General features: G+C 30.3%; 1 protein-coding gene across 1 annotated transcript; it reads right to left on the bottom strand.

The window, feature by feature from the left end:
- Window positions 1-1,199: 1,199 nt before the first annotated feature.
- Window positions 1,200-10,444, bottom strand: LOC126842414 (protein obstructor-E-like). The gene is made up of 7 exons (XM_050579465.1): window positions 10,269-10,444; window positions 5,439-5,504; window positions 5,304-5,358; window positions 4,769-4,905; window positions 3,961-4,155; window positions 2,654-2,843; window positions 1,200-1,609 (listed from the first exon to the last, which is right to left on the bottom strand). The coding sequence occupies exons 1-7, from the start codon at window positions 10,327-10,329 to the stop codon at window positions 1,570-1,572; spliced, it is 744 nt and encodes a 247-aa protein (XP_050435422.1). The 5' UTR covers window positions 10,330-10,444; the 3' UTR covers window positions 1,200-1,569.
- Between the last annotated feature and the right edge of the window lie 5,729 nt (window positions 10,445-16,173).

Here is a 16,173-nt window from a genome sequence, read left to right as displayed (position 1 = left end):
CCCCTAGTTGCACCTATGCCGGTTTTCCAGTATCAAGAATAATATATATATTATTAAGTGAAATAATAGAGAAAACATTAAAACAAAACAAAACATAATATCGCCGCCCTGGTAGAACAATGACGCAACTACAAAATTTGGTAAAATGGACTAAATGCTTCAATGTGTTTAGATATAGCGATCGCATAAAGTAGAAAAACGATGTAACTGTAGTTGTGTTCTGGCCGATCCCCAATTTCATAATTAATTGTGCATTCATGAATTATTAACATTTTAGTGAAAATGATTTGGTTTTTGGTTCTCCTGTAAAATTTCAATTATTACAGCTGTGTCATTTTTCTACCGGGGCGGCGATATGAGAGACTATAATATGTATATTGCTATAGCAATCGGACACATTCTTCGTCTGTATTATCGTTTCTTAAAAATATTTTTTATTTTAATTAAAAAAAAAAAAAGCCAGTACAGTGGAGGCGGGGCATAGTGGGGACGGAGCATAGAATTTTTATATTTACTATACCATGAACATTCGGTTAAAAAAAATAGACTCGTGTCGATAACAAGTTTTGAACAAATATTTTTGGAGCCATTGGCATTTTGAGAAATAGGCTGAAGAAAAGCTATAAAATTGTTAGCACAGGTAAAACAAACAACTACTTTGAAAAACATTGTATGTGTATTGTGTACGATCAATATACACCATTCATCCGATCGTCATGAAACTTTGGGAAGTTATTGAGTACATTCCCGCAAAGGTTTCTGGCATAGTAATTTTTTAAAATTTGAGATTACACGAATTTTGTACTTTTAATATTTCGATATTTTTAGTTGCTAGCCCAAAATAAACACTTTGTTTGTAACCATGGTAACCACGGTACTCGAGCGAATGGTAGGTGATGATTAAAGGAACAGGCCGATTCTATGTACCACGATTCTGGGGACGCTATTAAACATTTTCACGATTGGAGCTGGATCTGGGACTGGGGCCCTTGAGTACGAGGGGGACATAATCAATATATTGTAATGCATACTATGTAGATTCAAAAAAAATTCCGAGACGGGGCTAAAGGTTTACAATATACAGCTTGGAGTACTGACTTTTTTTTAATCTTATTTGTAATTATTTTACTCAGCCCTGGCAAACTAAATCAAAAGAATTTTTATTTTTGCAATATAAATACAATATTTCAATAATTTTTCCTTAAAAATTAGTAACGCTATAAAGTCGGTTTGTATAACCTGTAAGTATTAATAATTGTTAATTTTTGTAATATATGTGAATTACGGATTACAGTCACTTAATTTTTAAATATTTATCCTATCTTTTTAAATAACAATTCTTAAATTGAAAATAAGAAGTTAATTTGTTTACATATATAATTGAAACACTATGCTTATTTTACTAGGTAAAACCAAATTAAAACATAAAACAATAGCCGTCAAGTATAAATCACAGTAAATTACATTGTGCGCCCAGCTTTGTTGTTAGGCAGGTAGGATTCATACTTCTGTAAGAGGTAACTTTCATTAATACTGAGATGCCGGTAAGTATTTTTTGAGTGTCACGTTCTATCCAAATCGATTGAAGTTGTCTGGAGTCCTTGAGTAACTATAAATATGTATAAAAAACATCGCGTGTAAAAATGTTGCGTACGATAAACATTACAATTTACATTTAACTTAAAAGTTGCTTCATTTTTTCACTAATTTGTACTTTTTAACCATTTGAATGATCAGTTGCACAAATAAGGGGTTGTAAAAGTATTGTTTGCAACGTCGAAAATATTGAACTATTAAATGTAAAGGATAGAGGAAAAAAAGATAATTCACTTTCTTTAAGGTATTTTTAGAAAAAGCATTCATTTTATACATCTTTAAATAAAATTAATAATACGTTAACGCTTTAAACATACAATAATAAATTGGGATTTTAAAATTAAATTCAATTTTTGTCTCAAAATAATTTTTTAGGAATACTTCTCAATTGCGTTAATAATAAACTAATATTTTTATATTATTTAAGTTCCAATAAATTTGTTTGTAATAACTTTTGGTAAATATATTTTTTTATATGATGACTGTAAAATTAAGTTCTTGCCTATTAAAATACCCATATCTTATTTTCCATGAGTATTCGTATGTTAATATACGAGTATAATAATGTTAACTAAAAATAAATTTCTTCTATTTTATACTTTAAACTAAATGTGGCGTAGCGTTCTTTTAAACAATACCATTATGCCTGTAAAATAAAACCTTCACCCATTGAAGGAATAACGTTTTAGTTTTTCTTGATTTTAGGCAATTAACTGTCCTGCCATAGACGAATTCTTATAGAACGAAACACCGACGTTTAGAGATTATCATCCAATACTCAAAGCATTAGTATTTCAAAGTAAAAATTAGGTGATGGGACTGCCATTTTAATGACTTCGGATTCAACGGATTTCCGGATTTAACTGTTTGTTTGTTTTTTTTTAATTTAAGTAAAACAATACCATTTTTGTTATATAACGTAAATGGAACTATGTTTACCTCTTCACATAAACAAATAATATTTATTTATGTATTTATAGTATGAGTGGTAAAATATATTTCTATTTACTACCGGTCGTAATTTTTTTGAATTATCAAGTTTGTAAAATTTTCTAACCAAGATGTTACGTTTTCACGTATATCACAAGCGCCAATAACTTCATTGTATCCTAATCCATTGCCGCAGTTGTATAATCTTGGTCTTCCGCTGACGCACAGGTAAAATTTCTGACAATCATTCGGATTCGGGTATAGTTTATGACCTTCCAATGGGTTCTCTTGGAGTGGGCACTTGAATCCTAGAAAAGCTGAAAATGATAACGTGTACAGTATTTTAATATACATATTTTACTACTATAAACTGTATTTATTAAAATCATATTAGAATAACTATTGTACCCAACTCATTATGTTCAAATATTTAAAAGTACATACTACCTATTTAGCCGGAAAAAAATAATCTGATGGAAGTATATAGTATGTTTAAGAATCATTTAGAATCGTTAGTTTATACTCAAATAAAATATTATATTGTTACTATTAAAATCGTTTTTTTTAAAGCACAGCAATATTAAGTTTTATGAATAAAATGTATAAATCAATGGTGTTTATCGACGTCGTTAGCTGGACATAAGTAATTGTGTGACCACTTACAACTGTCGGATAAAACAGAAATTGAGTCGTTTTTGAAAAAAAAAATCAAAAACCTAAAAATTAAGATTATATAGCTAAGTAGTCTATGATTATTATATGATTATAAATCATACCTAATAAAATAAAACATTTTGTTTGTATTTACGTATTATAAGTCTTTTCATTACTTTGTGCCAAGTTCATCATGAAAGTTGTGCAAATGAGTAAGAATAGAACGTTGTAGGCACTTACATCTGTTATGCTCGAGCACGATAGACGATATTGTTTCATAACGATCGTATACTGTACCTATTGTTATGTAATGACTCTACGTCGGTACTAAAAGTGATTGAATTTATGAATTTTAAAATTTCGTAACGAATAATTCATTATATAGATTGTGTGATGTTATGATATGAGTTTTGTGTTTTATTTTACAGATTAAAAATTTACTTAATTAAATAGCTGTTTTTAAGGAAAAAAAGCGAGCATTATTGAATATGGACGACAAGTACCTAAATAATATTATATATCCATATAAATATGTTATATATTTGATTCAAATAATTCATAATGCTATCACAATATAATACGTGTTCTAATTTTTAGTTAATATTTCGTTTTAAAAAATCTCTCGCTTAATTTTTGTACAACATGAATTTTTAGATTTGCCATTATCTCTACCAACAAATAATATTTTTAATTTTGATATAATCTGTTATTATGTTCCTTATCATGCGTCCCACTTATAATTCGTTTTTACAAAGTTTTGAAAAAACGTGCAATAATTACCTTCGGCGTCACACGTGTCAACCTGATCAGGCCAGTCGCATCTAAATGTCAATTCGTTAAACGCTAATCCTTCGGGGCAATCGAACTTGTAACCAATGCCGTTTACACAATTTAGAAACTGGCCACATTTGGTTTCGTCGCCAAGACGGAAGTACCCGAACTGCCTCGAACAATCTTTTGTAGGCTGAGGTGGTTCTAAAAATATCACTTTCATTAAATTCGTTTTATTGACATAATATACGAGAGCCAAAATAAGGTTTGTATGACCGTTTAAAGGGTATGAAGATAAGTTAAAATTTGTTTTGATAATTATCCAAATGATACAATTTTATTAACAGCTAGAACGTGTTGTTAGAGATATAATATCTCGTTAACGCGTACAATAGAAATCAAATTTATTTAGACTTCAGAGCTATTACTCATAACAGAATTTCTTGTTTGCGGAAGCTACTATTTAATAGCTCCCTATATTATTTTTCATTTCTGCTTTACTATACCTCTCTAACCGATTGATTTGAAATAGGTTTAAACATTTTATTTGTATCTTAAACTTTATTAATTTATTCGTAAATTAATTTTTAAGGAAATGTTAACGTATCTGATATATAGTTATAGTTATTATAACTAATATAAAGGAATACTGATTCGTTTTTGTTAATAAAAAATTAAAGCCAAGTTAATCACTTATGTCTTATGTTAGCATAAACTATAAAATATGAGGAGGAAAATCTTTGCAAGAGTTTGAAACTAAATTAGGTACCTAATAATTAATGTGCGTTAATAAATGGGTTTTATTTTGTAGACTTACGCAGTTGGGTTCTTCCTTCACAGTCTACTTCAGGTGGGTACTGGCACGGGTACGAAAATATCGAGGATTTGGCATTGAAAAATAGTCCGTCTGGACACAATTTTTCCGATGGTGTTCCATTTTCGCATTGCAAATACCTAATGGTAAAAAATAAACCAAGTAATCACAATTATCTATATTAGGTATATTGTTTTTAATTTATTCGGTTTACTAAATATAATAATTTAATAAGGTGCTGCCTATTATACAATAAACACAAATACAAAGTGTATTTTAATATTATTACATAGCTACCGGTCTATAGTACTTGTGACGTATGGATTCTTGGTAAAAACATCACTAGACTACTTCATATCAATTTATATTATTCGCCGTATTTTGAAGGAATATCTAACGCTTTAGTTGTATTCAAATGTGGTAAAACAACTGATGTTGGAATAATTAGTAGGAGCAGCAAATATAAGCAGATATAATTAAGTAAAAACCAGAGTAACTGTGAAAAGTCATATTATATACATGCCACTTTGAAACTCACTTATCGCATTGATTGCCTAACGGGAATCGACCGTTTCTTTCGGGACAAACGGCACCTGAACATGTCAAAAACAGTAATAAGTTTGACATAGAAAAATGATTACCATCAATGTGTGCAATAAAATCGGGTACGCACCTGTTTCCTGAGGATTGTACCTGAGAGGCAAAAATTGCCGCTGTCTCCTTAGGCGCATCACTCCATCTGGAAAATATGATTACAATAAATAATTATCGAGTTGACAAAACTATTACCACACAAAAAAATTGCTGGAGATCAAGAATAATTTTTACTAAATACCAAATGATGACGTTTATTTAATTCAATTTATAATTTAAAAATAATTTGCTAAATATGTTGATTGGTCGGTAACTAGTTTCGGATAAATCATTTTTAAGTTATTAAAGCTTAAAATGTATGATGCGAGGAACGATGAAGTGTAGTATATTTTTTTATATCTCTATCTGACGTCTTAGATTTTAAACTTAGTAACTTTATAAATAATTATTTAAAACTGGTTATCGACCAGTCAAAATGTTCAGTAAATTATTCTTAACTTAAAATTTCAATTAAATGTATATGTCACTATTTAAGTTTTAAAAGTTTTAATATTGTCTTATATTGTAAAATAACATAAACTTAAGTACCTTTTTAAAAAAAATGCAAATATTATGTCCGTATGTATGTATGTATGTATGTATGTATGTATTATTATATACCAGGAAGACATTAGAACATTTCAAAGCACGATTTATAAAAAGTCAAGGTTAAGTTATTAAAATTTAAATAGGTACACAAGTCGTGAAATGTTAATTTAGAATACCCGAAAATATATTTATGTATTTGTGTAGGTACTTGTAACTAGTTTACCATTATAGCAAGAAATTTGATTTTCAAGCTTGTCTTTTTTTATTTAACAGTAAAATATATATTAGCTACATTCATCAGTGTATCTGTGCTAAATTTGATTGCGCAAAAAATAATTCAGCTGCTTAGTAAGCATAGTCTCGAAGAGACATAAAAAACATAATTGAAATTGTTACTTTATTATAATGTCATCAACCACGAAATAACAAATTGACGGTTTGGATTTTGTAAGGCTCAATAGTTTTGGCTTTTGCCGTTCTTAAGAAAAAAAATCCTAATAAATAAATATATTTAAACGTTAGTTTTAAGATTATTTGAAAGCCAAAAGTTACAAAAATAATATTTATATTATTATATTGTAATAGGCGGCGATTGTAAACCGCGCCCAAGGCACAGGTAAACACAAAATCATATATGTAAACTGCGCCCGAGTTCTTATCAAGTGGAAAAAGGTGATATGTAAACTGCAATGAAAACTTTGTAATTTTTCATGTTCTTGTTTTTTGGTTTAGAACTTTAACATTTAAAAGGTTCATTTAAATTATTAAATTTAATGAATGTTTCTATTTGAATTTCTTTTAACTTTTCTATAAGCATAAAATTATTTGGATTAGTTGTATAAAAGCTAGAATTAAAGTGGGGATGGAATGACTCACATGCATTGGTGGTTTAAGTTGGCTCTGCTGATGCTTGATCCCATATTTTAGGCGGATACTGAACTCTTCACTTATACATACATCTACTAAATAATCCGCAAATCGTGTCACTCTTTATCGCCGGGCTTAGATTTCATTAAATAATTTACAAAATACTCAGATAAACTTTCTGGGCTTAAAAATGGTTCACTGTTCATATTTTTATAGTCAATACTTAAGCCATTTTGCTGGATATTTCTATTCCACGATTGTGTTAAACGAAAGCGACATCCGTGTATCTTTGTCTGAGGCCCAACAGCATAGACATTGGTAATTTATGCAATTTAGCAACCCTAAAATATTAATATTTCTGTGATTTTATTGATTCGGCCGCTGTTTGAATTTCATACCGACGATAAGAAACTGGGCGCAGGTTACATATAACCTTTTTGAACCAAATTATAATCGGGGCGCAGTTTACGTATGCCCGTAATAGGTATTTTCCAATTTCCATAAAGAACGGCAATTTAATTACTTCGTATATCTGAGGTAGGCGACAATGTAAGGTTAAAATAATATGGTAACAGGTTATACTCTAGAAAATCGATGCGGTACCGTTTACGAAATTGCATAATACCCGACGCCGACGAAACAGACCCATTAAGATCACGAGCACGAGTGTGGTCGGGTCGGCAGGTAATCGCGCCTCAGGTAATCACGAAGATCACATCGTTGGTGATGTCGGGTGCGGAGGCCAATATTGAGGAGAGAGATGCGCTTGTCTTACTACGATCTCCGTCGTCAGCAGTTGTGGTGGTCATTGGCTTATGCAAAAAAAACAGTCACTTCGCCTCCTTTGATGGTGATCCACACGATTCAATTATTGCCTTCCCAAATGGGAAAGTTCGTTTATAAAACATATATTTTTGGGGTATAGTATTATTATTATCATACGCCGTGTTCTAGAATAATAATTTATGTTTTCCGTTTTAACCATAGTTCACGGACTTTTTATTATAAGGTCTACAACAATCACGCGGTTGTGCATATTATTGTGAATAATAAAACACCCTAAAAACACATAAAACAAATATTAACCAAGAATACAGTAAAATGTACTTTTAGCCCGAGACTTCGCCCTTCATTGATCTTCCCCCGTACCCAACCGTTTAATTTATACGTTATATTAATCTGATACTGAGCTTGGACTTAAAACATATTTGTAAGTCACAAACCTTAGAACGAGAAAAAATGGAAATGATAAAACTGGGTGTAAAACCTTTTATACACCTCATACTTTTTCTTGACTTATTTAAGTACTTTGCATTTTGTATGAGTTGTGATCACTTATAACTTACTAATATATATTTTAATGCTTAGTATTAACGAAGGCTTATAAACGCTAATGCTTAGTCTTTAATAATTTTAAACATATTATGGTTTTGTTGTTCATAATGTACTTTCATAAAATGTATAATTACCTTATATTTTAATAAACTACGAATACATTTAGCAATTCATCTCACTTAAAAATTCAAAAATAATAATAGGTATTTAAAAATTACACATTAATACAGTTTTTAATTTAGGTTTTATAAGAAACGTCAAATAGGTATAACGATTTGTGTTATTATGGTTATATAACTCGACAATTTTATGAACAATTAAATGCAGTAGAATTGTTTTAAGACATTTTGGTAACCCGGTTAATTTTTAAACCGTGATTTTGGAGAGGTCAGATGAGTGGATGAAACCACGATGAAATACCGACCTTAAACTTTAAATTATAAAAATAATTTACCTACATTAAATAAATATATAAATTAAATAAGTTGTCAAGTACTCGTATTTGTTTGGTTCTTAATTACAAAAAATCAGTTTTATGAAAGAATCAAGTTGAAAAGTGTTATGATTGATTTATAATACTAATACGTCATTGTTGTGACATTTAACTGTATCTTTTTCAAATTTTAATGAGTTTCTGTTTCGAAAGGGTAATAAAAACCAAGTTGTGGCAGAATATTACACAAATTAAAAAAAAAAAAATGTATTTTAAATGTTAAGGTTTTATTATTGCATGCTCATCGCTGATTATCTATCTCGAAGTACATGGTTTTGGCAAATAGCCGATAGTTCATAAGTGATTATATTTTACAACGTCCTTGGTCAATAAATGGTTGACAGTGTGAATTATTAGTTTCACTTTATGATACTTCGGGATCAGTGTAATGTGTTTTATTTTGTACTTAAATTAAAATGTAGTCTGTTTAGTAACCATTTATATTATAATTTGAAAAATATATTAAATAATGTAATCGATTTAATATATTAATACCAACCTCAGTCCTCACAAATAAAAAGTAGGGTTTCCGATGGATCAAATTAGTCAATATGCTCTATAAGTATTTATTTGTCATTGAATTCGAATCCGAGGTCAGAATTCTGAAAAAAGTTTTTTTATAACCGCAAAATACCAGAGCTAACAAAGCTAGCTCTTGGGTTTGGATTCTGCGACTCAAAATACGTAAGAATTAACTAATCCGGTCAGTTGAAAAACCTAATTTTGTTTGTGAGGCTCTAGGTATTAAAGAAATTATTTGTTAGTAATCTTATTCAAGGGACCGATCAACACAATCATTTCCGTCAATTTATCCTTATCTATAAACTGATTTTATTGTGTTAAAGGCTAAAGCATCGTGTTTCTATAGGGCGAATACGAATTGCCTCCGAGAAACTACGAATTGTTTCCCAAGTCCAAACGGTCTTTAAGCCTGGTAAACAGTATACATTGGCGTAACTATAAAAAAATATATTAAAAATTTTAGTTTTTAAAATAACTAAATCACCCAGGAGAAAGACATTTTTTTTGCACCCTATATTACATGTTAACAAAAAACGCCCTAAAATAGAATGCCCCATAATATAAGCTATAATATTTTGTTTATAGTTTTATACATACACGGTTGCAATGTGCATACTACCAAATCGTACTTTATTTAAAAATAATAAATCATGTTGTGTATTTTGCACGGCGTGTGCAAGATATAACTGATAGTAGTAATATTGTGTATATTAAAAAAAAAAAAATATATCCATCAATAGATGCTATACCGCATAGCATCTAATATAAACAGTAAATACATTGTATAATGTGTAACAAAATACCTTTTTCACTTAGCATTTCTCAAACTGCTACTTCCATCACAAAAATTGCACGGATTAAATACAAATTAAAACAATTCACCACACAATCGCCGCTGAGTAAACACCGCGGACCACCTCTTAGTTTATTTAATCTTAGGACATTTTCGTTTTTAAAAATGATTTACAATATGTTTCTTGGATGTATGCCTCACAAGTTATAAACTCATAATTGTTTCGTTGTTGACTTATAGACATCAACCCAAGTTTTATTTTTGAGTTATTAGTTCTACAGGCGTATGTACGTATTATAATCTACACTGACCTGCATTGATGAGTGACAAGGCTGCAATAGCAGTGGTGACTATTAATAGAACGCGGATCATCAGATGAGATTTTGTTTGAAATCGGTTTGAGCAACAAAAACGCACTGATGGTCGTCGTTTTTACCGGTTACTGCTATCGGGTGGCGGGTAAGAAGCAACATTATCAATAGTCGTTGGACGTTGCATAACCGTGACGCTGCTGCTGCTGCCGTGGCGGCGGCGGTGCTTTGGACCAAACGACAACATTCTTCTTTTATGTCGTGGGGATAGGATGAGCAACACGTCGTATTACATTATGGCCACTTTTTTTCTCGATTTAAACGCACACATAATGAATGTTAAAAATGGTGATTCCCTCCGACAAATACTGGATTTTGCTCGACGATTTCGCTGGAATAGTAGGACCCGCCAAGGCAAGGTCAGCTATAGCCGTGTGTAGTTTGCCGGCCAAAGAAGCGCCGGTTAATATCAATAATTATGACAGTGGGTCGGATGCTACTCGACCAGTCTTTCGGAAGTTTCGACATAGCCCATAGGTCGTCGTATTCTTCTTGTTTTTTTTTTTTAATTGACCGGCCGATGGTAAAAAATTGCACACACACACATACACATTAGTAAACGTGTGAAAACATTCCAAAGTGGAATATTTTTAAAAAATAACATAACATAGGTAAATCAGTATATTATACGGTAAATAACCATAAGCGTTGTGTAACTACCATGCTGGAGACGTATATATTATTTATAGTTTAACAAAGTTATTTAATAATAAAAAAAAAATCTCTGTTTCAGAGTTTGCTAAATTAAATGGTAGGTAGTGTTTATATTATAAGACGAATGAACGGGGAAAAAAAATTAGTAAAATGTATTCAATATTATATTGTACAAATGGGTCACAGAGATCATTACTTTCGACTCTGTACTGTAGAAAAATAAGTACATAAATGCCGTTATTTCGTAATATATATTTTATATAATTTACACAAGTCTTTTTGGTTTTGTTTTCATGAGATTGTATGGTATTATAGTGATCTGAAATATTGTACCGTTCGAATATTGGACGTTGCTTAGGTTTCCCGTTCGGCTCGAGATGATATCGTGAGTGGAACCACCCACTGCATTAGAAATGGCTCGCGTATACCTACTTAATTTATAATGAATTTCCTCAATTAATACTTATGGCCGTTTGCGTTAACTTTATTTATAATTTCAAAGTTACAATACTGGAAGTATTGGTTTAAAAGTTTAAACTATACTTCAATTTTAAGTATAAATGAATCAAACAACCATGAATCTACCAAGTTAAGCAAAGATTATTCTCTTAAAATTTGAACAAATTAACCATAAACGCACGTGTTTCACATCCACACAAACCCTAAATCAAACAAAAAAAAAACCAACAAATCAATCAACAGCTAATGGCCAAAGTTGCCAAAGATTAGAAAATAAAAGTTACCTACACAAGGCTTAATAAAACGAATTTCGAGCGTACTAATTATTATTAATGTGTTTTGCTGTGGACAGCTTGACAAATAGGTGAATATATCATTACCCTATCACTAGTTGTTGTGTTACAGTAATGACAGATCATAGTAATAATAATAATAAACGTTAGAAAGGGTCAAGAGTGTGAGAACGATGGATGCGATGGCCCGACCGTAAACGAAACGACTTACATTTAATCTCGTCATTAGCCTAGCGCCTAAAAGTGCTTAAACATTTTTACGGAGCGAAGAACAAATCACGGATTTGAGTTATGGAAAAATGGGCCATGAGAAGACCGAATGTTTTTTTTTACTATATTGACCATTGACAGATGGAAATTAAAATGGCGTAATCGACACATCATGAATAAACATTCACCATTTAATTTGCACAAAATATTTGTAACCTCTCACCCGAGTTTTAGAAGGCTTGAGTAGTATAATTAAACATAATATAAATTTAATATTTGAAGTTCAGATGTCAATGTATCCAAAAAGCATGCATAACCTTTACTCTTAGGTTTAAATACAGTGCAGCGTAGTTCTCAACCTCCTTAAACGATATTGTTTGCTTCCTCTCTTTTAAACTGTATGTGATTGTTTACGTTTTGCGAGTAAAAAAATAATAGTTACCGTGAGTGTGGGAGATGTCCTGACAGAACTGACTTTCACTATCGTTAAGGCTATTAAGTCATTTTGAGGTGAGCATCACACAGCTAGCCGATTGATAGTTATATTTACATATTGCAACCTTACATTCATTTTTTTATAGGTTTTAACCTTAAACTGTTACATGGAAATAGTTTAAAAGAAATAACGAACGAGTGATTTTTATTCATATATGCAATTAACCCTTCACTGCACAATGTTCCATTTATGGAACGATTGTATTTATTGTTTATATCTTCTCATGCTATACATCTTTGTATGCACAATGTTCCATAATGTTCCAAATTCTTTAATTAGCGTTTTCCATGAAACCAAAATTAAAAAAAAAATTATTTTTATTTTTTTAAGTAGTATTAAGTACATTTATAGCATATGGTTAAAAAAAAAATTCATGCAGTGAAGGGTTAAATGAAAATCAAACGTCGTGTATCTGTAGTCTATATAATGAATCACATGAAATGTACCAAAGTAAATTGTTTAGATCAATAATATTATGTATCGTTTAGGGTTTTTATTTTATACTACGCGATGTCATTGGTTATAGTTTTTTTTAAAAAAACTACAGTTTGTAAATAGTTGTAGAAGCTGAGAGGTAGTAAATGTATGGTGGTAGCGTATGTGCAAGTAGAAAATCACAACATTAAATTAAATTAAAAAAAGTATTTTGTTGTATTCTAAAGGAACAAGAATAAACAATTTTTTAAACGATTTAAAATGTAATATATATATATATATATATATATTAGGGTGGTCCTTAAAAAGTAGATTTACGAATTTTAACCTCGACGCCTCCTAAAAAGTTTCTAAATCTTCTTCTTCTCAGGCTTAAAACAGACCATTAAGGTCTAATGCCGCTTCTAAAATTCCTCTCCATTGATTTCTATCTGATGCCAAATTAATGCTATAAGTAGGGTCTATTCGTGTTAGGTCTCTTTTTACCGTATCCAGCCATCTTTGACGCGGCCTCCCTATGGGTCTTTTTCCGCTCGGATTTCCAGTGAGAACTTTCCTTATAATACATCCTTCTGCACGCCACTCGTGTCCAGCCCATTCTAGTCTTTTGCTACTAAGAACTTTGCAAATGTTGGATTTATTATACAGTCTTTGTAAATCATCATTTTTCTTCTTTCGAAAACTCCTAAATTTACATTAAACACGGTCCATAAATTCTCCTCAGTATTTTTCTTTCAAAAATGGCTAGCTTTTCTTCATCACCCTTTGTGCTAGCCCACGTCTCACGTGCGTACATCACTATGGCACGCAAATAAGTTTTGTATAACCTCTCCTTTGTTCGTCGAGACAGCAACTTCGATAAGAACATCTCTTTCATTGCATAATAGCTTTTATTAGCTGCACTCAATCTGAGCTTAATCTCATCGTGCATGTTATTTTCCGCATTAATATTCAGTCCTAGATATTTAAACTCTTTTAATTGTTCGAAAGAGTATCCGTATACCTTGAGATTGTTCTTTGGGGTTACTTGTCTTGACATAACCATGTATTTTGTCTTAGCCTCGTTAACTATTAAACCCATGTTTTGACTTGCTTTGAATGTGTTTTCTTAGATTTTTAAAAATTGTTTTCCTTGTTTGACTGCATATTTTTGAAAAATTACAGTCATATACTAGTAATACCTTTGTTATACATTTTAGAATTTAAATCTAAATAAATACTACACAAGTACAAACATGTACTCTAACATCTTTATTAATAATGTATACTATTAAAATGTATTATTAGTAAAATTAATTATTTTGTTTTGGTTTATGCCTGCAGATTACAATACGCATTATATTATTTACAAAATATTCTAAATAAATTTGGAATTCTTTAAATTATTTTTGCAAAATGATATAGCATGCAATATTTTAAATAAAAAATAATATCAGTATTTTAATTTATTCTGGTGAGGATGGTCGTAAACAGAAATAGGCAATAACTATCAGCCCAGTCAGCAGTTGTCCTTCGGCCACTCGACATATCTAGTACATTTACGGTAAAATAATGGTATGGTTTACAAGATGAAATTTTAACGGTACAAATTTGCGAAAAAGTAAAAAAAAACTTTTAAAACATAGTTCTGAACTAAATTTTTACAGAAATCGAAAAATCCACTTAGCACATCGATTTTTTTTAACGCTCTATTCAGATATGTATGAAAAAACTGTATGTGTGAGGAGGCAGACAAACAGGGTTTTTATAGTGTGCCGGAATAGAACCACATAACTCTATAGTAAAGGATCCATAACGACCTAGGCCTCTGCGCAGTTTTAGATTAATAATTCTTCAAAATTAGATGGTACAAACCTAATTATTTAAATAGAGTAAATTATATTATGTAGTATGTACTACCTATTTGTCAGTAGTCAGTATACCTAATATAAAATAGGTTTCCAATTTATCTTTTATTTAAGAAATACTAATGAATTTTTTATCGTTAGGTGTTACATATTAATAAATATTATAACGGATAACTCGACCTCGTGTAATTTATTCAAAATGTATAAAGTATATTATACACACGGCATTGCCGTGATTTTGTGTAAGAATTTACAATTTGAACGTAGGCCACACAGTATACGCGACTGTATGAACATGCATATTAAATGCTAAGAGGGCGCATGACGAATTTCAGCAATAATGCTACCCTTAGCTTAAATCATCAAAATTATAATAACCACATGTTTGAAAATTAACATTTAAACGTAACGCTGCTTACGTTTTTGGTTAACCTAAAAATCACGGTAAAAATCAGCACAATATAATCCAATTTATTCAGGGCTTGAACTTTAAGATCAATTCTAACCGTAACCCGAATTAATCTTTATAAACTCCAAGAAAAACCTAAATAACTATTGCCCGAATGCTATTGTTTTATCAAATGTTGTTACTTTAAAAATCTAATTTTAAAATTTGTAATCTATTGTAACCTTGATTTTGATTATAACTACATAGTTAAAAGTTTACACGTAAATGTTTTATTTTTGTATATTCAAAATTAAAATATGCTAAAGCCAAAGTCGAATATAATTTATATATTTTTTAAATTTGATAATTTCACTGGTAAATATACTTGCTAAATTGACTGCAAAACATAAATTTCTTATCATGGAAAAAAATTGTAAAAGGCACATCGAGTACAAACATTATGATATATATGAAATTCCATTGGCGGCTCGTGGTGATTTGACACAGGAGTGCGATAAAAAATTAGAAAATCATAACCTAAAATGATAAATAATCTATTTCAGGAAAATACATATAAATATGAAATAAAAACAAAATATGAAATATATAAAAAAAAAATAGTAACATTGCAAACATTTTCTTTTATTTGTAGCATTTAATTTATGTATACATTTTATACTGAAAACCAAGTATTCTTTCTTTAATTACACAAAAGTTGTCAATTACTTCCTTATTAAAATCAATAATAGCTTCATTAATCAGACGGTTCTCTACACTTAATATTGTTAACGCATTAAGTCTGTCTTTACTTATTGTACTCCTTAACCAAGTCTTAATCCTCTAACGTGTTGAAAAACTTCTCTCAGCTTCTGAAGATGCCATCGGTGTTACTACTAAAACTTTAAGCAATTTAAAAACTTCTTTAAATGTATCTTTCATATTCATATGTATAATATAATTTATTATAGAAATGACACCTTTTATACTTCGAAAATCTTCACGCGAGTAAATTACTTTTAACTCGGTATTTAAACGTCTTCGAACAAAAATGGATAGCATTCAA

Source organism: Adelges cooleyi, unplaced genomic scaffold (assembly GCF_023614345.1).
Source record: "Adelges cooleyi isolate 19-005CV unplaced genomic scaffold, UGA_ACOO_1.1 ACOO_flye_CR_arks_rails_tigmint_CR_PRNA_1, whole genome shotgun sequence".
Lineage (NCBI taxonomy): Eukaryota > Metazoa > Arthropoda > Insecta > Hemiptera > Adelgidae > Adelges > Adelges cooleyi.
The sequence above is the reverse complement of the archived record's forward strand: the minus strand, read 5'-3'. Positions and strand labels throughout refer to the sequence as shown.